Source organism: Jaculus jaculus, chromosome 3, assembly GCF_020740685.1.
Source record: "Jaculus jaculus isolate mJacJac1 chromosome 3, mJacJac1.mat.Y.cur, whole genome shotgun sequence".
In the NCBI taxonomy this organism is placed as follows: Eukaryota; Metazoa; Chordata; class Mammalia; order Rodentia; family Dipodidae; genus Jaculus; species Jaculus jaculus.
In genome coordinates this window covers 39,217,486-39,244,677 of record NC_059104.1, presented here as the reverse complement: position 1 = coordinate 39,244,677, position 27,192 = coordinate 39,217,486, and the positions used below count along the sequence as shown (strand labels likewise).

The 27,192-nt window shown below is 37.2% G+C and overlaps 1 protein-coding gene across 1 annotated transcript in view; it reads right to left on the bottom strand.

Moving 5' to 3' along the window:
• Window positions 1-19,118: 19,118 nt before the first annotated feature.
• Dach1 (dachshund family transcription factor 1) overlaps window positions 19,119-27,192 on the bottom strand; it is a 441,649-nt gene continuing 433,575 nt past the window's right edge. Inside the window, exon 12 of the mRNA XM_004651017.2 lies at window positions 19,119-21,873. Coding sequence (XP_004651074.2) covers window positions 21,836-21,873 — 38 coding nt within the window. The 3' untranslated portion in view covers window positions 19,119-21,835. The remainder of the gene's footprint in view (window positions 21,874-27,192) is intronic.

Here is a 27,192-nt window from a genome sequence, read left to right as displayed (position 1 = left end):
TAGGGAACAAACACACTTTATCTTGAACATCGAGAGTCTAACATGATAACCTTCTCCTTGCTAGGGGATTTGAATGTAAGACAAGAAACAGAGACAGTGGAGTTATAGGAAATAAAAGAGACTCAGAAGAAATACTATATATCCTGAAGGATTAGAAATCACTATTAAAGAGATAAACAGGAACAGCAGTAGCTGGAGCAATAGAGCCAAGGCACAACACAGTTGTAATACTACCAAGGAAAATATCTTCAGTGAGAATAAAGAAAAAAGGACACTGAGGTGATTTGAATCAGATATCCTCCATAAACTCATATGTTCTGAATGTTTGGTCCCTATCTAATGGTAATACGTGAGGTGGAACTTTACTGGAGGAGGTGTGGGTAAAGGTGAGCTAAGGGGTGTTACAGCCAGCTCCCCTTTTCTGAGGTTCTCCTCACTGTCCTGCTGCAATTTTACATGGATTGTGGCAGAGGTGACATCCAGCCTATGTTCATGTCATGCTTTCCCCTGCCATCATGAAGCTTCCCCTCAAAACTGTTAGCCCAAATAAAAACTTTCCTCCCATCAGCAGCTTTTGGTCAGGCGATTTGTTCCAGATAGATGAACAGCAAGAGACACTGAGTATGTGAAGAGAAAGTCCATGAATGGCCATTGCTACAGAGGACCTATGTTCTGAAGGGTGATTGATCTGATCTCTGCCCCTAAGTAGTGGGGTTAGGAAAATCATCAGTAGTTTACATATTATAATTAATTCTGGAGCATGCTAACCATACCCCTCCTTCAAGACAGTCCACCCATGGAAGTGATTATTGGCCACTGAAGTCTGCCATTATAGTACCTGTGTACATGAGCCATCTCTTCAAGGTCACATAGTCTTCAAGGAAAGAAGCCAAGAGTAAGGACTTATATACCATGTTAGAATGTGAAGCCCAGTCTTCCCTGTCTTTATGTGGCAAGTCCTGTGCCCAGTCATTCAGTTCTCACAGAACAGTTTAAGGTCTTTCTTGTGACACAACCCAACCTCAGTTTCATCACTTGTCCTGTCTTGTTTTCATCACGTTTTTCATGATAGTTGTTTGAAAAAGTATATCCCAATAAACATGTGGCATGTGGATTTCTGTTTCAGAGACTATTTTCCCCCTAGGCCCTCTCCTTATAGTGTCAAAATAAATTATTTTAAAAAAATAAATAATAACTAGCATAAGAAATGTAAGCCTAGCTTCAATTTTTCAGTCACTTGGAATATTCCAAATATATTTTAATAAAAGTTCATCTTAAGTCTCAGTTAAGAATTTTATGCACTTAATTTGCCTCACACTCACAATTTCCTCAGCTATTGCCTGGGAATAATTTCCTGTAATATATTTAGTGTAAACAAAGGCTTTCCTACTGGAATAGTTTTTTTTTTTTAATAAATATTTTCATTGTTATGCCTGAGTTTTCCTGAATAAGTGTAATGTTGACTAGAATCAAGTAGTTAAAATTCAAGTTCTAATCCAATAATAAATTTCAAATTTTTAAAGAAAAAATATTTTAAGACAATTTTCCTACTTTCTATCAACAATAACTAGGGTTGTGTCTAAAAAGACTCTTATATTTCTTTTTCTCTTCACACGAATAATTGTTCTCCTTTTAGAATATATTGAAAGAGAAAGTTCTAAACCTGGCATGGTGAGATATAATCATCACTCCAGTACTCAGAAGGCAGGAGAATCTCATGATTTACACCAGCCTTTATTGCATAGTGAGTCCCAGGTCAGAAAAAGGGTTACATAGAAATAAAATGTATACAAAAAAATAATAACACTAGAAAGCTTGAACAGCTATTTGGCTTTTTATTTTCAAGCAAAAAAACAGAGGAGTAGGCAAGAAATCACCATTCCACAAGACAACTGAACAACAGGGAACACACTTTTAATAGATATATTTCCTAATATTGATCTATGTTTGTTCAAAAGCCAAGAAAATAATGTATCTAGTGCAGACTCATCTGCAAATATGACTACCCATTGAACAGTGTATGAATTGAAAAGCTAAAAAAAAAATCAATCCGGTTTGAATTAAGGATCCTGAAAAGTATAATGTGAATATAGGTTGCACACTGTGCCAACATGTCTAAAATATACTTTACCCAGATTCAATATCCTTCAAAGCTTTTAATGTATACTTGGTTAGGAAATGTGATGCTTGTCTTTAAGAATTTATTGCCAATAGGGAGTCAAGTATAATGTCTTGTATTTATGTGAGATTTTCACTGTACATTAGGTATATTGTTCAAACTTCCTATATTGTACCTCTCTTAGATTAACTTTCAAGTGTGTACATGCCTAATTCTAGTAAACCTTTCCTCGTTTGCTATTAAACGTGAACTGTATTTTGTACCAGTTGTTGCATTAATGATACAATTCTTTTAATAGACAAAAGTAACTAAAATAATCTGAGAATTTATCAGCCATAATAGTATGATAGAAACATAACAATTCTCCTTGAAATGGGGAGATGGCACAGCAGCTAAATATGTTTCAGTGCAAAGCCTGGCGCCCACATAAAGCCAGACACAAGTGCAAACGAATAATTTTTAATGGATCATTTTCATTTCTTTTGTAGCTCTCTCCACATGAGCTGTCTGTGCAGCCCTCTGCATAGGCCCAGGGGAGGAGAAACTGGTTCAAGTCCCTTCTGGAAGGGAAGCTGGCTGCTCATTCTATTCTTCCCATAGGGGAACAGTGCTGGCCAAAAACATAGTTCACTCTCAGCAATGACCTGTGGTAGCCCAGAGGATGAAATTATGCACACAACAGGAAAGTATTTTTCCTCTGTTTTCTGTGCAGCAAGACAAGTCTTTCATGTTCTGCTCTCAGTGTTGCTGTTTCTTAACTTCTGAGGTCCGCCAATCATTGCCCACTCAGCAATGCTTATCTATGGTTATCTTCAGGTGGGATAAAATCTGGGATCTCCTGCTCATGTCACTCTGTTCATCATCTCCTCCAACATTTCTCCATCTTCTTCAGTTTTACCAGTTGTCAAGTCCTGCTATGTGTTCTGGAATTTTCTGGTCCTCACAATCTTCCTGCCTTGGCCTTCTGAGTGCTGGAGCTCCAAGCAGGCACTGCTGTGCCCTGTTTGGTGGCTAGTGCTTCTTTCCTTTCAGTCACACCTGATTTCATATGAATTAAGCTCCTTCCTGTATTGATACTCAGAGATAATTTGTAAACTTAGATATATTAAATTTTCCTCAACTTCATGCCCTTGATGACAAATGGGAATGTCTTGGTCCATGCTGCATAATTTCAAAGGTCAGGCAATCAAATGAGGTAGCTCCAGCCAAAAAGTCATGGACAATATGCAATTAACATATTACTTATGCTTCTCAAAAACCATTATGCTGGATATGTTATGGAGAAAATCTGGTGTTCTATTATTTTCTGGTTAAAAGTATACTAAAATACTACTGTGTACTATAATAGATGACCTTGTGTTTCATATTCTCCTCCCATATAACTTGAATGTATCTTACTCCCAACTTTAACTTCAGAGGTGAATATGAAACCCAAATCTATCACAGAAATAATTCCCCTTAGTTTCCAGGCAAGGACATAGAGCAGATTTATAGAGAAAGCCAAACCAGATTAATTTTATTTATTGTTTGTTTGTCTGTTTCTTTTGCTTTGTTTTCTGAGGTAGGGTCTCTAACTGAGGCTGACCTACAATTCACTATGTAGTCTCAGTGTGGCTTTGATCACTCCCAACTGCTGGGATTAAAGATGTGTCCCATCATGCCCAGATCCATTTTATTTATTTATTTATTTATTTATTTAAATTTTATTTATTTATTTGAGAGCGACAGACACAGAGAGAAAGACAGATAGAGGGAGAGAGAGAATGGGCGAGCCAGGGCTTCCAGCCTCTGCAAACGAACTCCAGACGCGTGCGCCCCCTTGTGCATCTGGCTAACGTGGGACCTGGGGAACCGAGCCTCGAACCGGGGTCCTTAGGCTTCACAGGCAAGCGCTTAACCGCTATGCCATCTCTCCAGCCCCCATTTTATTTTTTAATAACATTAGCTGATCTAACAATTTTAAAAAGGAGTTCAAGTTATAGAAATTGTTTTATACACTCAGGTGTGACTTGGGGTGGTGGGGAATTCTCACACGCACATAGAGGAACAGGCAAAGAGCAAGCATCATAAAATGTGATTTTTACTATAGCTACAAAAGAGGTAGTATGGCAAGCTATATTTCACTGGGCCAGGCCTAGTAGTAGCGTGAATCAAGTCTATCTTCAAACTATTGACGAATACAGTCACAGGCTCTTATTTAGAATCTATGATCTAAAAATAAAAAGGAAAGAAAGAAAGAAAGAGAAAGAGAAGAAGAGTCAGGTGTGTTGGCACATGCCTTTAATCCCAGCACTTAGGAGGTAGAGGTGGGGGATCACATTTAGTTTGAGACCAGCCTGGGGCTACCAAGTGATTTCCAAGCCAACCTTGGCTAGAGTGAAACTTTGCTTCAATAAATAAATAAATAAATGGAAAACTTGTGTACATGGGCTTTCTGTTCTTACCATAGAAAGGGAATGTTTATTTGTGAAATAAATGTTAGAAATTATACTGCATACAAAAAAACATACTTCTGTTTATTTTTAGCTGAATATTCTTCCCAGACACATCAAGTATTTAACTGCTAGACGAAATTAAGCTTCTGAATGGATCTTGCAGTAAATAAAAACAGAATGGTCAAATGAGAAACAAAAATAATTCATCCTGATTATGTTATTAGAACCCTGATTTAAGCTAGAAAAAAAAAAAACAATGGCTATGAGCTTGAGAAATACGTTTTATTTTTCTAGCTTAAGAAACTTTGATTTGTGATTTCTGTAAGCAGTTAGTGAAGAAATACTTAAATATTTTACAAGTTTTTTAGAAACTTTATCAAATACTTGTTCAGTAACTACGAGAATTCACTCACAGTTCCGTGGGCAGCAAAGAAGAGACAAGTTTGTCTCTGGAAGACTAATCCTGACCTCATATTCAAATAATATGACAAAAATCAGAATAAAAACATGGTATGTTAATTTTTGGGTGTAATCAGAGTCAGATGTCTGTGAAAGATTCAAGTACTGATACCAAGTTGACAGAAATCAGCCATCAAGTGTTTCCTGAGATGTCACCAGGGTGATTCACAACTAAAATTAAAGGCAGATAACTACACAAAGAGGAGACAGAGAGGAACACAGTCACAATTATACAAGATATAAAACACCTTAGAAGAAAAATGAAATATTTCAGACAGAAATGTTCATGGTGGTCCATATTAACTAAGAAAGGTGAGCATGACTGTTAGGTAACAAAGCAATGTAAGAGATAGCCCTGCTAAAATCATGTAGATGACTAAGCATGGGAGCCATTAGGGACATTAAAAGGAAGGAAATCTGATCAAATGGCTGGACAGAAAGGAAATAAACAACTGGAGGTCAATTTAGCTGACCTCCTCATTCTACATTCTAGACACCTCAAAATATAACTATGACTCTGTTTTTCCTGATGCCTGAACTCAACAAGAGCGTACTTAAGCTAATCTTTTCCAAGTAAACTTATCTTCCAGACAAGACAGAGAAACAGGATTTATCTTTTAGCCTCAAGTAACCAAAAACAAATAAAAAGGATGTATGCAAAAAACAAAACAAAACAAAAAAATAGGACATTGTCCATCTGATAAGAAGAGACAGTACATCTGTGAGATGAATCAATAAGATTACTGAGTCTTTTGACTTGGGCATGAATGTGAATAACACTGACCCAGTGGACACAGAACTTCCTCCCCCGAGAGATGGAGCTCAGTTTGTGGAGTGACAAGGCCACTTGACATGCAGGGTGGCACTGGCAACCAAAAGAGAGTAAAATAAGTGAGTCTGTAATAAGGATGGCAAAAGTCAGAATTAAGCACCTGTGTGAAAGAAACCGAATCTGGCAAGGAACCCCCGCCCCCAGGCCACCCCCCCCCAAGCAAGGAGAAATCGGGATAGTGGAGGAGGTTCATACAGGTCTAGGAAAAATAATTACACAAAACCAGACTCAAACTTATGACTTCCTGTTTAAATGGCAGGGTAGGTACCACACCAAGGCAGCGTGGGGGGAAAATAAGCCAAAAAAACCTCAGCACAATACACACTTTTACTAAAATTGAGGTGTATAGGAAATTGAAATGGCAGCGGAGAAGTAGGAGAGATCCAGAGCATCCAGAGCCAGAACAGGCCGGCAGAAGCAGCTAGGGCAGGTCCGCCAACTGTGTCGGCAGCTGCGGCAGTGTGCCACAAAGCTGTCAGGCTCTGCTTGAACCACAGGAGAAGCCAGGTGAGGGGATTTTCCACTCACACCAGAGCTCTCTGCAAACTCAAGTAAGGTGAAGGGAGAGCAGCAGTGAACAACAGAGGAGCAGATCACAAAGTAGAAGAACACATGGAACAGCAAGAGAACTAGAGCAGCTGCTGCAGCCTCCCCTCCCCCACCGCCTGAGCCCAGCTCCAGTGAACAGAGCAGAGGTCCAGGGAGCCAGCCGCACCAACTTGAATTGACAGTGGGACCCAAGCAGGAGCAGAGGTAACTGGCATTACACTAGGGAAGGGGAAGGGTCTCACCTGGTCACAAGCTGACTTGGAACCCTCAACAAATCAGAAATCTTAACCTCCTTGTTGTCAGGATTAAGGGTGTGGGTGGGGCACCACACACCCTAAGGGACAGTTAGAGGATCTGGTTGTCATAACACCTACTGTTGGATAAATACTCTGAGCTGTTTTTCATTGAAAGTGTACATTGCTTAGGTAAATTTTAGAATCTGCCTGTATTTTGTTCCACTCAGCCTACTTGAATACTCTCATAGCAGGCAAACCCAACACCTAGGGTCACTTTTGTAGATACTCTGAGTCTTGAGAGCCACACCTAACGCCTTAAGCTCCTACCCTGAAGTTATATAACATCAGACTCAAACTCACAACTGACTGATGTTGATGGAATACTTTTATGAATTAATTGCTTATTGCTGCTACCACATACTAGACCAGAAGGAGTTTCTGGAAAACAAAAAATCTTCCAAGCTGGGCGTGATGGTGTATATCTTTAATTCTAGGAGGCAGAGGTAGGTGGATCACCATGAATTCATGAATTCAAGGCCACCCTGAGACTACATAGTGTATTCCATGTCAGCCTGAGCTAGAGTAAGACCCTATCTATAATAAACCTAAATAAATAATAAATAAATATATATATATGTTATATATATATACTATATATATAAATAATACACATATAATATATTATATATTATATTATATTAATATATATTATTATATTGTATTAATATATAATATTTTATATATATATATATATATATTTTTTTTTTGGTGAGGGAAGGCACAACACAAAGGATGCTGGCTTATCACATTGCATCCACGTTCACGAAGTCAAGGGTTAACTGCAGGTGATGTCGGTAGGGTGAGGACAGGAAAGAGGCTAATGATGGTACCAATATAGCTGTATATATACTGTGTACATATATAGTATGTATAACTGTGTACATATACAGTATGTATAACTAATAAAAATTAAAACAAAAAAAACCAAAAAAACGAGGAAGCAGTGGGAGGATCATTGTGTATTTGAGGCCAGCCTGGTGTTTCATTCACGTCAGACTGGTCTAGAGTGAGGCTCTCCCTCAAAAGGAGAGAGAGAGGGGGGGGGGGAGAGAGAGGGAGGGAGGAGAAGTAAGCAGAGTTTCAATTAGAAAGGCAAAATACCTCCTGCTTCCTTTGTGTTGATCTACCCCAGTGACATTGCCTGATATAAATGATGACTTTGTGGGAGCATGATTATTGAAAATATTTCATAATTATTTAAATATTTTACTTTTGCTTTGAAATTGGTGATTTTTAACACCACCCCCCTTGTTTGCCAAAGAATTGGGACTATCACCTATGAATACAGAATATATTTCTAAAAATTTTAAAAAATAAATAAATATAAAGCCTTCAAGGCTTGCCCACAAGGACCCACTTCTAGCAAGGCTCCCCCCCCCCCCGCCACTCAGTAAATTTCCACAACCTTCTCAACTGCACCACCATCTGGTGAGAAAATGTACAAACACAAGATTCACCCATGAATCTATAAAAGTATTTACTATTCAAACCACTAACGTACTCAAAAGTGACTGGCTTCAGCCTTGGGGAAAGGCACAGACCCAATCCCGCGCAAGTTCCATCCAGAAAAGCTCTCTCGTAAGCCCAAGAGAGTAAAACTGTTTTCAAGTATCTCAACAGCATCTGTGCAGAAGTAAGCTTAACACATGCAGTCCAGCTGTTGTCTATTAAAAGACTCACAAGGTTGGCAACTGAGAACTTCAGTTTAGGGCAAGTTTTCACCACCAAGTGATAGAAATGACTCACTGTGTCTAAACTGACTGAGCAAACAGTATGACTTAAGAGCAAGCCCCTTTCTTTCTGAAGTGTGGAATTTTAGATGTGCAGCCAACAAGAGCAGCTACATGAGTTAGCCCTAATCACTTTGGGGACTACAGTTTTATTGAGCTTTTCTGGGTGGCAGCAGTTCACACAGGTTTCTTTTTTGAGGGATGTATATATGTTCTTTCTGACTCCACTTTGGGACTTTGGGAGTGTGGACATGACTACCTCTGCCCATATGCCTTTTTTCCTTTGCTGATTCTGTTAATATCTTAGCTATAATATCACAAATGTGAGTATGGCTATTTGTCAAATTGTGAGCTTTTTTTAATGAGAAAATCTTTAAGCTTTGGCTTTTGATTCAAAGTTGGACCATATCCATTTCTAAGTTCTCATAAAATTACTTTGCATATTAATGTGATATCTGTGTTAGTGTTATAAGTGATCATACAACAACAAAATCACCCAGTGGCTCACAGATCAGAAAAATACCCCAATATTAAAGTGACATGTTACTATAGTAGATGTATTCCAGATATCTCAAAACATTTAGAAACTGTATGATGCATTTATACCTAAATCATGATTAAAAAATTCAAAGGAGCAATATGAAAAAAAAAAACTTTTGGTAAAAATGTAAAGGAAAAGCAACACATGTCACTAGGGACAGAATTTATATTAAAAAAAACAATAGTCTTTGGCTGGAGAGATGGCTTAGTGGTTAAGTTACTTGCCTGCAAAGCCATAGGACACAGGCTCAACTCCTCAGGACCCACATAAGCCAGCTGCACAAGGGGGCGCACTCATCTGGAGTTTGTTTACAGTGGTTGGAGACCCTGGGGTGCCCATTCTCTCTCTCTCTCTCTCTCTCTCTATTTCTATATCTCTCTCTCTCAAATAAATAAAAATAAAATATTTAAAAATGTCTTCACTTTCATTTTAAGATGCTAGAAAAATAAGAGCAAAATGTTCCAAAGTATTTAGGAGGAAGACTATTCATAATTACATCCACACAATTAATTGCATCATCTGCTATGGTTTGGAAGCAAAATGTCCCCCAAAGGTCCATTTCCTTCCATACTCTGCTTCCTGATGGTGATTAGCCTGCCTACTACTGTCATGCCCTTTCCAACATGATGGATTACACCCCTGGAATTGTCAGCCAGAACAAGCACTTTCTTCCCTTAATCTGATTATTGCCAGGTACTTCAACAACAACAATTATTATTACAGCATCTTTCTCTTTATGAAATCTTTTTTTTTTTTTGAGGGAATTTGGTGAAGAAGATGTCTTACATCCATACAGTGGAATAATAGTCAGCAACAGAAAATAAAAAAACACTGACAAGTACAATAACTTGTCAAGGGTGCTATGCTTTGTGAGATAAGTAAACAAACCCGAGACAAAAGTCCTTAATGTATATAATTCTATTTGCATATCACTTTTAATTTTTAAAAAAATATTTTATTTTTCATTTTATTTTTAGCTTTAGTTGAGCCTCCCTCCACCATCTTCTTTTCTCTATCCCCACCCCATGACCCCTCTTAGAACTTTCCATTTTTGATATTCTACTGTGGTCGTTTGAATAGATCATCCCCAATATATTCAGTGTTTTATTAGTTTGTAGTTTGTATCTGTAGCCATCTGGCTGGAGGCAATGTCACTAGACGGAATTTAAGGTGTGGTGGTGGGATTGAGATTTCATTCTAAAGATATGCAAAGTGTGCCTAGTTGGAGTTCCTGAAGTGTGCTGTGCTGTGTTGCTTTTGACTTTTAGGCTTGTGCTTCTCTCTCTGTGTTTGGTTCTGTGAAAACAGGCCAGCTTCTTCTGCCATTATGGAACTTCCTCTGGATCTGTAAGCTTGAATAAATATCCTTTCCTCCATAACTGTTCTTGGTCTGGAAGTTCATCTTAGTGAACCTGAAGCTGTTTGCTACATCTACCTTCAACATTTGCATATTGATTTTGAAAAGCCAAAAATATATGGATAGAAATGAGATTATCTATTTGTCAATATTTAAGGACCTACGGCAGGTATTAGTTGTTGTGACATAAGGAATCATTGTGGACCTTTCTATGTCATTTGTGATGTTAACATGAATCTGCAGATATGTTAAAATTATATAGAGCTAAATACACATGTATGTCAGTATAAATAAATCCAGTGAAACCTAAATAAAGGTAGTAGGTGAGCATTTAACCCAAGAATTTGGGAGGCAGAGGTAGATGGAGCACTATGAGTTTGAGGCCACACTGAGACTACATAGTGAATTCCAGGTCAGCCAGATCTAGACCAAGATCCTGCCAAAAAAAAAAAAAAAAAAAAAAGGAAGATAGTACATGATCCAATATAAATTTCTTTGTTGTGGTTCTGTACTACTATATTCATTCAAAATACTATGATGGAAGAGTGTTGAAGGGCTCATAGGATATTTGTATATTACTTTTTATATTTATGTAATACATAATTATTTTAATATTTAATAAATAAGTGAATATGAAATTATATCATATGCAATGATGATGTGAGATCATAATGCAGATTTGCAAATGGATTTCTGGAGACTGATTTTGTGAAAAATTTGTAACCCTCCAGGTGGCAAAATGGGGTTTATAATCCAGTGTAAAACATTTGTTGTACAGCAATTCCCTTAGGATTGAAAAATTCCTTCTAGGAGGGAGGAGTAAGGCTCATGAGACTGAGGAAAACTAAAGCTTAGAAAAGTTATAAGACCCCCTCCCCAAGGATATAGAAACAGTAAACAGCTGTAAGGAAGTTAGACTCTCCTATCAGCAATGCTGCCTCCTGGTTGGATTGGAACACCAAAGATGAAGTTTCCCCAAGTAATCACCTATCCTACAGCTCTTTCCTGTATGTAAGTAAGCTCCTGTAAATAGCTCCTGACACATACTCCTTTACATAATCCTCATATATCCATTGGTTCACCAAGTTGGGCTTTGGTGTACTAGTTACTTTGATCTGTTGCTGGTGCCTTACTTAGGGTGAGTAGAAGTTTGAAGGCATCTCTACAGGAAAAGTTGGAAAACACAATAACCTTAGATGATGCTTGGTCAAGACTAGGTTTCATTGGATTCCAAATCCCTATAAATATATAAGGAGGACATAGCTGTCTTTTTTCATCTAAAGACTACACAAGAGATCTCCATAAGACTACTTAGAGTTTCTGAACTTTGTTCCCTAAAGTTTGGTGCACAGGGGCATTGCTAATCTTATGATTGACATGATATGTACCAGGGCAGTGTGAATATTTACTGGGCTAAACAAGTGCAGCGATAATTTTCTGCAGACAGGTTACACAGGCTCTGAAGAACAAATGTCACATGTTTACTTTCATGTAGCCCCTACCAAGGAAAAGCTTGCATTGTTCGTCAGCTGTACTAAGCATCAGTATCATCTGCAATCAACTAGCATGGGTTGAGGAGAGAATGGAAACAGGTAGGAAGGAGGGGAGTGGATACTTGACAAGCAAATATAAGGACAATATGTAAGGAGTAGAAGGGTCTTGGACAGCATGAAGTTAAGAAGGAGAAATACACAAAACTAATGATGGTGTGAATCAGTACTACTGAAACCTTCCTACTAGTTAGCTAATGAAAAGATAGAAATTAGTAAGAGAAGGGGGGATGGTCCTGGCAGAAGTACCCTGTGTGGGGTATGAAGAAAGTTTAAACCTAAAATCAGGGGCTCTGGCTAGTACATCCCACTGTAAGAACTGGTTTACCCTCTGTGGTGGTTTGAATAGAATAGATGGCCCCCAATATATTCAGTTTGTTTGTAGTTTGCATCTGTAGCCACCTCAGGCTGGAGGCAGTGTCACTGGTGGATCTTAAATTGTGGTGGTGTGTTTCAGGTTTCAATCTAAAGATATGCAAAGTGTGCCTAGTTGGAGTTCCTGAAGTGTGTCCTGGCTTTTGACCTTTAGGCTTGTATTTCTCTCTGTGTGTTTGGGCCTGTGAAGGCAGGCCATTTTCTTCTGCCATTATGGAATTTCCCCTGGATCTGTAAGCTTCAATAAATCCCTTCCTCCATAACTGTGCCTGGTCTGGAAGTTCATCTCAGTGAACCTGAAGCTGTCTGCTACACCCTTCCAGAGTGAGCTGTTAGAGAGGCCCATGAGATTCCCCCCAAAACAGGCCATTGCCAAAGCACTTGCATACTAACCAGAAATAAATGGTAAGATCCTACTGCTGAAGATACCACATTCATGCCATCAAAGGATTTTGACAGATCATACTGGAACTGTAAAGGATGCCAGCTCCCTGCTTGCTTGTTATCATAGTGCTGGGAAGTGCTATGCAGGCTGCCAGGTCACCAACAGTATGAACAAACAAGAGGACTGTGCAATCTACAAAATCAACCAGCTAAGGAAAATGTGCACACCAGTGTAATAATGGCAAACAGGTAATGGGGGCAACCAATTGATCTGTTGTTGGATAGGAGGACTCCCAGAGGAAGAGAATTCATACCTGGCACTGAATCAATCCAGAACTCTATGTATAGGAAGGTTTATTGACTCTAGAGGGAATTTCCCACTGTTGTTTGGCTAAGAAGAGACAGCATGACCATCAGTTTTTTAAATGACTAACCCTCACACTTGGTTGCAAAAATTTCCTTTTACAGATGATAGAGAATATTAGGAAGAGCCAAGATCCATCATTAAAACAAGGAAAAGAAGCTGACTACTTAGCATGAGATGAATCATCTCTTTCACATGTGCCAGGGCTCAGGAGGTATTACAAAGGAAGCGGCAATTTAAACATGAGTTATGTCCTCACTGGTAGCTTGAGAATTTCCACCAGGGAAATGGCAATAGACATTGAGAAAACTCAAATCTCATCAAAGCAGAAATTCTGAGGATGCAAAAAGCTTAACACTTAGGAAGACTTACAACACATTTGCCAAGGCTTGGGGAACACTGCAGAAGAGAGGACAGAAATATTGTAAAAGCCGTAGGCTGAGAAGGAGAATGGTGCACTGTCCTCTTACACAGAGATTGACTGGTGAATTCATGCGCCCACAGTGAAAACCAATAATGCAATCTGGGAAGGCCCTCACTGGAATGGTGGACATGGGAGAAAGAAACATAAGAGCATAAGAGGATAGTGTAATGGGAACACCACCAATAAGCAATATGTTTAACAGTAAAGTTCACAATTAGTAAAAAGCCTAATATCTAGAATCTACAGATAACTCAAACAATTCAACAATTAAAAATCAAACAACCCACTCCATAAGTGGGGCAGACAACTAAATAGGGGGTTCTCAGAGGAAGAATTACAAATGGCTAACACACACTTAAGAAAATGTTCAACATCCCTATCCATTAAGGAAATGCAAGTTAAAATAACTATGAGATTCCACCTTACCCCAGTAAGGATAACAAACATTAAAAATATCAAATGAAAACAAATATTGTGAGGCTGTGGAGAAATAGGAACCCTCATTCACTGTTGGTGGGAATGTAAGCTGGTAGAACTACTATGGAAATCAATTTGGAGACTCTTGAAAAGGATGAATATAGAGGTACCAGCAGACCTTGTTATTCCCTTACAGGTCATTTACCCTAAAAGCTCCACATCTCAGTTCAGAAATATTTGTTCAATCATGTTTATAGCTGCTCAATTCATAATATCTAAAAACTGGAATCAATCCAGGTGCCCATCATTGGATGAGTGGATAACCAAGATGTGGTATATATACACGATGGAATTCTACTCAGTAGTAAGAAAAAAAATGACACATTTAAATTTGTAGAAAAATGGTTGAACAGATCATTTTTAAGTGACCTTACACAATCACTGAGAGACAATCATCACATGATCACACTCATCTGCAGTTCCTAACCTGGATCAGCCCAAGTTGCTGTCATAACTGAATAACATCTTGAGGCTTAGACAATAGGAAGTGTAGGGTTTAGAGAAAGGGAAAGAGTGGGACACACAAAATCTGAACCCAAATTGGACTGGTATCATTGTATCCTATATCCTGGAAATCAGACTAAAAGGTGGAACCCTCAAGCAAACCTTAAAGGGAGCACCTGAATCAAAGGGACCTGGAGAGAGTGAGATGAAACCTAACCTCAAATTTTTCCTGTTTCTCTTTCTTCTCTGCCTTGTTCCTTTTTCTTTTCCCTTGGTGCTGGCCTGTAACTTCCTATACCAGGATGTGGTCTATATCCACAATGAGCTGTTGATCAGAGAGACCTACTAGATCTCCCAAAATAAACAAGACAGACTTCTGTCAGAGCACTGGATTACCCACCAGAGGTTAATGGTGAGATCCTAATGCTGAAGACACCAATCATTATCAGCACGGACCATGAAGAGACCTGGTTGGAATCCAGAGGAGATCCAGTCCTCAGATAATTAGTCCATCTAGTTCTGGAAGGTGCTACATGAGCTACCAGGGGAAAGTAGCTAACATCTGTCCAAACAACTCAAAGTCTAAATGACTCAGAAGCAAACAACCTGATGTGATACTCATACAAGTTCAACATTGGCACACAGCCACAGTGGGTAACTGACTACTCTTGGACTGGCTAACATATCCAAGATCAGTGGAAAGGAAAATATATCTGAAACAGGGAAACAACTCAGAATCATATCCAAATGATTCTGCTTTGCATTGTCAAGCTCCCACTAACCTTAGACTATAAAAGTGTCTAAACCCTGTAATTTGGTCCTAATTAATAGTGGTTATCCCATTTAACTGGCTCTTACTTCACTTTCTATTGGAGAATCTGCTTCTCTTTTTCAGATTGGAACTGGACTTGAAGAGATAAACAATCCAGCACACTCCACCCTGAAACCACAGGAGAATTGGGAAAATGAGCAAGAATGCTGTTCTTTTAGTTAAGCTTAACTAAATACTACAAACAAAAAGAAAAAGAAAAAAGAAAGTTCCACACTTAGAATTGTTAAAGAAACAGCCAAAGTATCAAAAAAAATGAAAATTATCAAACAAACAACAAGAAAAAAAAAACTTAAAACTTAAAGCTCTGGATCAGTACTGAGAAATATTTACTATTCATATGAAAGCTAATTTCACTATAGCAGTGAGTTCCATTTAATGTACAGTTGTTTTGAATGCAATTATTAGTATGGAACTTTAGCAGCTGCTTCAGGAATTACATTATGTCTGCAAATTTATCATAGTCTGCTTATGTCTGCTAACATTTTATCAGTGTATATAGAATGCACAAACATGCCTGCCTTTCCTGATCAATACTCCCTCATTAATACAGTTGTCTGGAATAGTTCCTGTACACTGAGAACAAAGAATGTGTTATCATTTCACTTCCACAAACATGATGTTCTCTGAGAAGAAGGACTTGGTGCTGCTTATAAGAGGCTGACCCTTTCGCATAAAACTGTTAGCTGACTTTAACACTTTTTTTTTTTAAGTTATTTTTGCAAGCCAAGAGACACAGACAGACAAAGACAGACAGAGAGAGAATGGACTCACCAGGGCCTCTAACCACTATAAACAAACTCTAGATGCATGTACCACTTTGTGCATCTGGCTTTACATGGACATTGAGTAATCAAACCCAGGTTATTTGTCTTTGCATGCAAGTACCTTAACAGCTGAGCCATCTCTCCAGCCCCTTTATTGGCTTCAGTAGTACATAGGTAGCTCAGCTCATTATGATTAATGCCTCCCCACCAAAAGTTCTTCTCCAGCGGAAGTGCCACTAATTGTAATCTAAAATGTCACACTTGCTGCTAATTCATGTGGTGTTTCTCATCCTTATGTACTCATTAGAATCCCCTGAAAGTTTTAAATAACCTAATTCTCTGACCCAGTTCCAGAAATTAATATTTTGTTGGACATATAAATCTCTATTTTTTGCTAAGTATATCTTGTATATCACCCACATATTTGAATCACATGAATCTTCACATGAGGCATTCACAATTCACAGTGATTCTGAGGATAACGGTGAGACAATGATGTCTCATTTTGTAGGTTGTTATAAGCCTTTCAGCAATGCAGGAGTCAAATAAGATATGAAGATTAGCAAGACTACCAGCATTAAAAGGAAATAGTGGAGGTGGAGAGAGGCCAGCAGTTAAGGTACTTATGTGCAAAGCCAATGTTGGATTCCCTAGTACTCACATAAAACCAGATGCAAAAAGTGGTGTATGTGTCTGGAATTTGTTTGTAATGGCTAGAGACTCTGGCCCACCCTGTCACTCTGTCTCTCTTCATTCTCTGTGTGTGTGTGTTTGCAAATAAATGAATTAAAAATATTTAATTTAAAGGAAATAGTGGGAGATTCCCCAGGCAAAACAGAAAGGTGCAGGTAGATGGGGATGCCCACACCCTGTTTCCTAGGGTCTTACTGTCTTCCTATCTTGAGGTTTCATGCACATATGCCTGTTTTTATAACCAATTCCTTTATTTTTAACATTTCATAAGTGTGTTTGTACTACAACTATATGAGCCCTAGCTGATCCAGCTAACAGATCTATAGCTCATTGATCTAATGATGTTAAAAAAAAAAATGAACAAGGCTGGGTGTGGTGGCACACACCTTTAATCCCAGCACTTGGGAGGCAAAGGTAAGAGGACTGCCATGAGTTTGAGGCCATCCTGAGACTATATAGTGAATTCCAGGTCAGCCTGAGCTAGAGCAAGACCCTACCTCGAAAAAAAAAAAAAAAAAAACAAAAAAAAAAACAAACAAACAGAGAGAGAACAGAAAATTATCACTACAAATGTCACTTATTACCTGAGCATGTATTTGGCATTTATTAATTGCTGCTCTGTGTTGGAATCCATTTAGGCCATAGAGATATATAGATTCTGAATAATAAAGTTTAAGTGCTATGTATGCATTTGTGAATTACCTGGACACATCAGGAATTTGTTCATAATATTTGGTATAAGAATGAACAGGCTATTTACCTGACACCTGACCAAGCTCATGACCATTGATAAGAAAAATAACTTATTGAAATAAATATAAAAAAAATTTGTTATGGTATTTTACCCAGGGGAATATGTAGATTTATTTATTTATTTATTATTATTTTATTTCACTCTTCTCATTTTTTTTTTTCCAAATGACTAACCCCTTGAACTGTTCTCTAGAAGGTTTAGGTAATTAGATTAGAACTATCTGGTGGGAAAGTGTCTAAATTACTACCCTCTTAATACCAGCTCTATGTCTACTGCAGAGTGTATCTTTGGATAGCCTCCTTGTAAATACTATATTCCAAAAAAGTTATAGCTCCAATGAAACAAAGGGGTTTTCAGCTTCTGCCATGATGACATCTAGTAAAATGCTTTCTACAACACAGAGGTTTATTTATGACTCTGTTCCACTGAATAAATGAGGATTGACTCAACTTTTAAATACAGGTATACATTTTAAGGATGCATATTAACAGCAAGCCCACACATGAGGAAAACCAAAACTTCCTACATTTCTGTTTAGAGTAAGAATTTGGGGCTGAAGAGATGGCTTAGCAGATAAAGCTTTTGCCTGCAATGCCTAAGGACAAAGGTTTGATTCCCCAGAATCCATATAAACCAGTTGCATATGGTGGTGCATGTGTCTGGAGTTCCTTTACAGTGGTAGAGGTTCTGGTTTGCCTAATTTTTTTCTCTCTATCATAAAAAAAAAGAAAAACAATTTTAAACAAAATAAATTAAGATTTTGATTCTACTAATGCCTCTACTTCCCATATTTTAAAATGCAATCCATGTCATTTGAATTTGTGATAAGTCTTCAGTAATAAGTGGCTTTTGTGTGTATCATAAAGTTGCTAGGACCAATAAAAGCACATAGGTAGAAAACATCACCAAAGTCCTGTAACATCCAGAGATCTTATGATGTTCTAACACAAATCTTCCTGACATAAACACATAATGACAACATGGTAACTACCAAGTGTGAATACAATGGTCAAATAAATGTCTTAGGCTTTTATTAAGGAAAATCATAATTTGTTAATGTATTATTTCAAGATATCATTGATATCATTCAATTAGACAAAAAAATCCATTTTCTTATTCTCTTGAGAATGGTTAGAATATTCACATAGATAGTAACCCAATATTTACTGAAACGTACTTTAGATTGATTAAAATGTTCATATATTATTAAAGGATATTATAATTTCTAATTACTAAAAGCATTTTTTTCCAACTGAAAGTAAAACACCGAGTTAGCATTATGAATCGCCACTCTCATAGATATGGGAATAATATATTTTGTTTCATCAACATGTCTACTTTATATTATTCAGCACAAAGCTTTGTGAAATAAGAATCATGGGAATATAAGAATATAAACGAAAAAGGTACAAATAACAGCTTCATAAACTGAGAAATGTACATAAATAAATCATGTATATGTGGGCAGTTTGCTTAGCTGGCAAGAAACAAAATATGGAAAATCTGCTTGTTAAACAATAACTACCGAGTGTGCTTTTATGATGTTTTTCACCACAGTAATTCATATTAGAGATAGAAGCTATTGCATGTTAAATAAAATCATTGAGCATTGCTCCCTTCGCCTTGCAAAGAGCTGACTTACATTGTTTTCAAATGCCTCCCATTAGAAAGTAAATATTCCTTCAATGGTACATGTTTCACAGAATTTAATAAAGATGAACGGTAAATAAAGTCACAGGGAGATTTCAGACATTTTTATTAGGAGATTGTTGAAAAGAAAAAGAAAATTAAATACAATAACAGTAAACGTGGTTCTCACATTGAAACCAGGCTCAAATAACTAGGCTACCATAGAAAAATTTCCAATTCTTGCATTATGATGTAAAAACAGATTTTTGTACAGATTTTGTACAACAAAATTTGTAATAACCTTTTTTCATTTTTAGAAAACTTTAAATATATAGATAAAAATAGACAATTTTCATAGGTCCTACATGAAGATGAGTGTGTACTGTTCCAAGGGCTTGCATAGAGCGCAAATGTGGTTATAGTATCGAACAACTAGACATTAATATTCATAGGTTTACAAAAGCATGGAAACCATAAAATGGGCACAATTTTACTTGTTTACACCAAAACACAAATTTCAAAAACAACCTGTTTAACTAAAAAAAGAGGGAAAAATTAATTTACTGACTTACAATAACATTTCGTGAACTGTAATATTTACAACATGTTAGTAAGAGTTTCTCAACCTATAGCTTCTTCAGTAATCATTCTAAAATTTCCTTTCATGTCAAACCAAACACTACAGCATTCGCAGAGGTCTTAAAAGCATCCATTTAAAAACTATTTAATCCCACTGAACAGATGACTGACTCTATGCCAGGAGCAGAGCAATGACCACTCTATTACATATGTAAGTTATAGACTTTTAAAAAATATTTCCAAAAAAAGTATGATGCCAAAGCTTGCCAAGAGTCTATCCAATTTTAAGTGTTGTAATCCTTTAAAAACTGCATATAGGGAAAACCAAACAAACAAAATTACATATAACTAGGAATAGAATCTCTTGTGCTCAAATGATAAAGTATGGACATGGAAGAATTATGATAAAAAAAAAAAACAAGTTTCTACAAAGCATTTACTAACAATATTTTAAATAAAAATATTGCTCCCTTTCAAAGCAAGCTAAAATAGGAACTATGCATGAGACCTTTTATTTTATTAAAACTTAACTTAGCAAGTTACATGAAATAATTAATGTCCCAGAATTATAAGAAGACCTAAGAAGTATAGAAGCTTAGTGCCAGAGGATCTATGTTAATTTCTTTTTTCTTAACCAAATGGTTATTACCCAATCTGAACTATCTTTAAACATTATAAGCTAGTTTTCTTAGAAACTTATGCTTTTGATGTTTATTGTAATAAATAATGTTATAATCATAGAATTTTAAGATGACAGAAAAATCATAAAATGTACAGTGACTGTACTGATTCATATATGTCTTTAAAGATGTAACTCCAGATATATTAAAAAAAAAAAGAAAATGTAACTTCAGGTGTAGTAAGCACTGTTTGCAACTTTACTTCCAGTTATATGCACAAAAGTTAAAACACATACTGTAATTTTCAGAAAGACAGTGTAAAGAGCACGTAGCCACCCCTCCCTCTGATCAGGGTGGGAAGTACAACACAATTCAACATTATCACTCAGGGCTACATGGTATTGACTGATACACCAAGGGCTTGTTAAGTTTTGTTTTTTTAGCAACATTAACATAATATGACATTAACATATAAAAATATTTCTGGTGTTTTAATTTACTGGTCAGCCACAATCCATTCTCAGTAGTGCAGTTTGCAGCACTAACTAGGGATCAATATACAAATAAAAGTGACTGACCCAAAGTTCTGATGTCACCAGATACGTAAGATCTCATTCATTAATACTGTGACTCCAGACAATATTTACATGCCTGCATGCGTTAAAACCAGAAAGACAACTTTCTGACCAACAAGGTGACAAAACGTATTTTCTAAAATTTTCATTTTCCTAAGCTCTAGTATACTACTGCATACATAATACCTTCCATGTGTGTTTTATGTTTATATACTGTACATGTGACCAACAGTTTGAATAAGAAGCAACATTATTATTTTTAATCCTATATAGCACTACCAGTTTGGAATGAAAACAGGTTACATTTATATATTTATATATATATTTCATCTTTAAGAAAAAGAGACCTTCGGTGAAACCTTTTGGCTTATATTCACTGCTTCTTTTTCAGATATGCAAAATGTAATCTCATTGAGCTGTTTTCGACATCCATTTGTTGGTCTTCTGGAAAGTATGTAGTTAAACAAATCTTCAGGAGAAAACCTGCAATTACAGAGTTTAAAATCAAATGTAACAGAATATTACTCTTACTTGTTTTATGTTTTATTTTCTTTTCCAGCATCCTCTATGCCCCTTACAAGTACATTTTCATGTTTTCTTGCTGGTTTTTGTGGGACATAATTCTGTAGGTCTGGGTGACCACTGTTACAATAGTCTGTTGATGTGCTCAGTTACAGAATTTTCAGGAGAGGAAAATGGTTCCTTCCATTTCAGAAAAACAAACAAAAACAAAGCAAAGCTCGGTCTTTCTCAGACCCATTTTTAATTCTGTATACAAGTGTCCAGCAGCAAAGATGTGGTTGGTGACTGTAAGAAGTTTGATACTTGTACATTTACAAACATTCCCAGGTCTCTGGCATGAACCACAGGTGAAAATTAATGGAGGAAACCTTTTTTTTTTTTTTTTTTTGAAGAATACTTAAATGTTAAGGAATGTTAATACACAAAATTGAGCAAGTTCCTTCAAAAGGACTTTATATTTTACTGAAATTTCCAATGATGAATAACTGCACAATTCTTCATTAGAACATGGTTTTCTTCAACAGGGAAGATTCAGTACATGACAGTAGTTTTCAAGTACAGCCTTCCATCTAAAAATGAATAATAAAACATAATTAATGAAACCATTCAATAGACAAATGAGCATATAAAACTATGAAGTTTGGAAATATAACAATAATAATAGTAACTGAGTTTATTTTCACTTGCTTAGGAGGTAACAGTTTTCACATATTTTAAAAATTAACTCTGTAATTATATGAATTCATAGGATCAAGGGGAGACAGCATTTTTACTTCTCATAAATATATATTTGCTATTTTGATATCAGCCCAGAGCACTCAGAAAATAGATAAGAGTATGTGTGTGAGTTACTGATATGCAAAGTTAGCTCATTTCTGTTGAATGACAATTACTTCCTCCAAGCTTGCAGAACCAAATTTTCTCTGAATGCACTGAGGTGTATCTCCTTCATGAAAGTCTCAGCCATCAAACTCTTCTGCAACATTGCTGAATATGTCATGCGATGTAACTATTGTGCACATATATTGCTATTTACATGAAAGCCACCAATGTTATTTTATCCCAGTCAGTGGGCTAGAGCTTTCGTCCCTTGAAATGAGATCAACACAACAAATAATGGAAAGATGTAAACATATTACTCAACCTTTATCATGTGAAAAACACAATAATGTGGAAAATGAAAATAAGTGAAATACTAGATGTATTAAACTATTTGTTGAAGTAGAAATAAGAACTGGGAAACTATAAAGTCAATGCTAACTTATACAAAAGCATATTTTTCAAACATACCGTACTTTAACATATCCCTTGTGTAGTGTGGCATCAATTTGAATATATGTATGTAAAACATAACAGAAATCCCAATTTCACTACCTACAGTATAGTATAGAGTGATCAGAAAGTATTCCAAACATTGAAAAACCTTAAGATTTGGTGGTAAACATCGAAGAAACTGAAAATTCATTAAAGTCGAAAATCAAAGGCTGCTCAGAGGTCAACACTAAAGGAGACTTCTCCTTTAGTCCTCCAAAGCTTGGGAAACATTGCTGAAAGGGGCAGAAACAATGTAAGGGTCACAGGTTGAAAAGGTATATTGTGAGGCTTTGTTTTCCCCACAGGAACCAACTGGTGCATTCACCACCACACAATGGCACAAAAGAGAATAATCTGATGGGACAGGGACCAATTTACGGTATGTTCATATATTAGAGCTTCCAATAATTATATTTTAAAATGTCTAGTTTCCAGCTTTTAACCCTAAAGAAATAGAACGGACCCAGATTAGAATTCAGAAAATAGTAATAGTAGTCTGCATATTTACATGTCCCATCTCCAATATCCAACTGTTGAAGAGTAGTTACACAATATACTGTAGATACAGTTATCAGTGAGCAACTTATAACCACTGATGGCTATCAATTTTTTTTTTTTTAACTACATAGCAACAGTGATGCACCCAGATTCTCCGTTGGTGTTTCAGGTTTTATTTTAGCCTAATTTTCAGAAAAACAATTGTCATTAGGGTGATATGAAACACCACAATTTGGTGATTCTACAGCAGAGGAAGCTCTGTTCTGTTGTCCTCCTGTTTTTCCTTCTAGAAGTCTGCAAATAAGGACTACTTTTGCTCAACTTGCTCTTCTCCTGCTTGCTGCAAAGCATCTCTATTGGGACATTTGCTTTTGCTTTTTCAGTCCGTGAATGCTAAGAATTAATTGTGTACATCTGTCGTACTTTTGTTACCTGAGTATGATGGTTTGATTCAGCTGTCCCCCATAGCCTTAGATATTTTGAATACTAGGTTCCCAGTTGATGGAGATTTGGGAATTAATGCCTCGTGAAAGCAGTGCTATTGTTGGGGGTGGGCTTATGGGTGTTATAGACAGCTCACCCTTGCTAGTGATTGGCACACTCTCTTGTTCCTATTGTCCACCTGATGTTGGTCAGGGATGTGTGTGGTGGTTTGATTCAGGTGTCCCCCATAAACTTAGGTGTTCTGAATGCTAGGTTCCCAGCTGATGGAGATTTGGGAATTAATGCCTCTTGCAGGGAGTTTATTGTTGGGGCTGGGCTTATGGGTGTTATAGCCAGTTATTATTTTGGCCAGGGGTGATGTCCACTTTCTTCTTATCCCATCATTTTCCCTGCCATCATGAAGCTTCCTCCTTGATCCTGCAAGCCAAAATAAACCTCTTTTTTTTTCCCAAACTGCTTTGGGTTGGGTTATTTCTGTCAGCAATGTGAACCTGACTGCAACAATAAAGTGGTACCTAGGGGTGGGATTGCTGTTAGACACCTGACTGTGGTTTTGGCCTTTTGGGACTGATTTTCAAGAGGAATGTGGAAGGATTTGCAACCTTTGTCTAAAAGATACCTTGAAGTGCTGTAAGTACAACTTGGACTATTGTGGACTATTCTTGTCAGAGTTGAGGGACCTGAATAGTAAGAACCATGGACTGTGAGGTTTGGCTTTTGAGGGTGAGAAAGAGCTTTACTTGGAATGGGCTAACAGTTTGTGTAAAAGCTTGCTGTTATGCCTTGTCCTGAGAAGTTGTGCAGGGTTGCTTTGCATAGAAATTAACTGGTATGAGCAGAGGTATATGGCACAGAAAGAAAAATCTTTGGCTGAACTTCTGCCCGTTCAGCTGAATTAAGAGATTACATCCTTTGAGATTGAGCCAGTTGACCTGAACTGGGGCAAGATGTAGGCTCCGTTGAAGGGGCCTGAGTGCTCAAGTGTCCTGTTCTTTAAAGTCTGTTTTATCCCCCTGCCCTGGATTAACAAATCGGCACCCTACTTGGTATTGTGGAGTACAAGAAATGCAGGAAAGAGAGGGTCACTGAGTTTTCAACATGGTCTTGTTTTTGGAAATGGCCATGGGCAGTGTGAAGTAGGTTTTCTGGATGCATGCAGACCACATGAAACCAGGAGGATGAACTGTGTGTTGCAGTGGAGACCCAGTGGAGATGCTGGGACCAAGAGATGCCTGCTAAGGAAAGTTGCCGGCACCAAAGAACTTTTCCAAGACTGTGAGTAGCCTAGTTGGAAGGGTGGAATTAGAATGCCAGAGACTTGTTGTTGGTTAGAATCATTGGACTTGGAGATTTGTCAATGCTAGAATTTTTGGACTTGGAGCTACAGAGTTTGATGTTTGCCCTATCTAAATCTTGTATTGTTTGAATAATTCTTTGCTATGCCCAATGCTACCTTTTGCAGTATAAATATTTATTCTGTGCCATTATGGGTCTTTTGAGGTTATTTTTTGGTATTAGGGCTCAGTTAAAAGACCTTAGGTTATGAGGATGTATGAACATCTTTGGAATTGATAAAAACTATGGGGACTTTTAAAGTTGGATGAATGTATTGCATTTTATATCATGTATGGTTATCAGTTTATGGGGGCCAGGGGCTGAATGTGTTGGTTTGATTCAGGTGTCCCCCATAAAACTTAAGTGTTCTGAATGCTAGGTTCCCAGCTGATGGATATTTAGGAATTAATGCTTCCTGAAGAGACTATATTCTTGGTGGCAGGCTTATGGGTGTTATAGCCAGTGTCCCCTTGCCAGTGTTTGGCACACTCTATTATTGCTATTGTCCACCTTTGCCAGGGGCTGATTTCCACCTTCTACTCATGCTGTCATTTCCCCTGTCATCATGGAACTTTCCCCTTGAGCCTCTATTTACCCACAAGGTGCTCTTGGTTGGGCAATTTCTACCAGCAATGCGAACCTGACTGCAACACTGATATAAACCTAATATGTGGCGAGACTCATGAAAGTAGCAGTCATATGTTTCCCTGACATTATGACTCAGAAGTATTTAACAGAATGTTTATCCTAAACATTATGATTTGGCCTCAAGTACTAAACCTTCAGTGAAAAATATTAATATATATTAAAACAATTAGCATATTGGACTAATTTTAAAGTGTATCTACATCAAATCTTCTAAATGAAACTTCATTGTGTTTTACAATAATTGCAATAATTATTTTACAAGCATCTTTACTAAGGTCATACATAAAATGGTTTTATGAAAAGCATAATAGCTCTATGTACTCAGAATCTGAGTGCAAGTCAATATATGTAAGTTCTATTAAATTTTTGACTCGTGTTCATAACAGGTGAACAAATACATGGAGAATTGTGGATTTAAGGTATAAAATGAATTTCCACCTACTGTGATTATGGCATTTCCCTGACTAAATATTGAAATGTGAGACCTTCAGTTTTAGAATTAACTAGAGACAGAAACACAAAAGACATAGGCACACTCCAGATGACTATTTCCCTTCATTTATAGAGCTTAATTTTAGAAGAAATTATACCTTATAATTTTGACATTTATTGAAATGTACATATGCATACTTAAAATTCTACAGAAGTAAACTTTTAATTAATTATATGTTATTTGGGAAAAAAATATATTAGCTCTTCCATTCACAGCAAATAACATAATGAAATATTCAGAGATCACACAGGAGGCCTCTGAATTTGAAGGCTATACTTCTAACTCAGGCTTCCCCTAAAAAAGCCCACCTATTGGAGATGAAGTGGCAAGAGTTTTAGGAAGTACCACGTGGCTTACCATTCAAACTGCTCTATGGTTTCATGATAATATACAATAGCAATTCCAATATCCCCTCATTTCCTGTGTCTTCAAAGAGCAAGGGAAGCTAGGGGGCCACAGAGAAGGGATGAAACCAAATGGCAGATGGAGATTAGTGGCATAACTAGAATACTGCCATAACAGATGCTTCAGTATTCATGTGTGTCTACTGCATTCAGAAACTCAAAGTCTGCATGGAGCATATTCATGCAGTTTGTTTGAAGAGTTGTCTCTGAAGCACCACCCTTTCTTCCTAGCTAGAAAACCATGTGCCTACACTATTTCCTACATTGCCTTTATGAATTTCTTCATACACTGGCCATACAAAAATATTTTCCTGGTCTGTTTTGATGCTAAGTAAGGTGTACCAAGCAATTGTTGCTTAGAATTCAGTTGAATAAGTTTTACTGTAAGTTCAGTAACACTAACATTAGTAATTATTTTCAGTATATTAGTCAACTTCCTATAGCTGGGACAAAATTATTAATAAATCAGTTTAAGGGGGGAATGGCTTTCTTTTTCAGGTTATATATACAGGTTGTTGTCCATCATAGTAGTAAGGCACAGTGGAGGCAGGAATTTGTGGCAGCTGGTCACATTCATCACAGTGAGGAAATGGCAGAATGCTAAGCACTGATCCTCAGCCAGACCTCTCCTTCTTATGTAGTTCAGGAACCTGGCCCAGAGAAAAGTGCCACTCACAGTTAAGGAGGGACTTCTTACCTTAGTTAAATTTATCAAAGTAATCCCTCACATACTTGACCAAAGGCTGACTGAC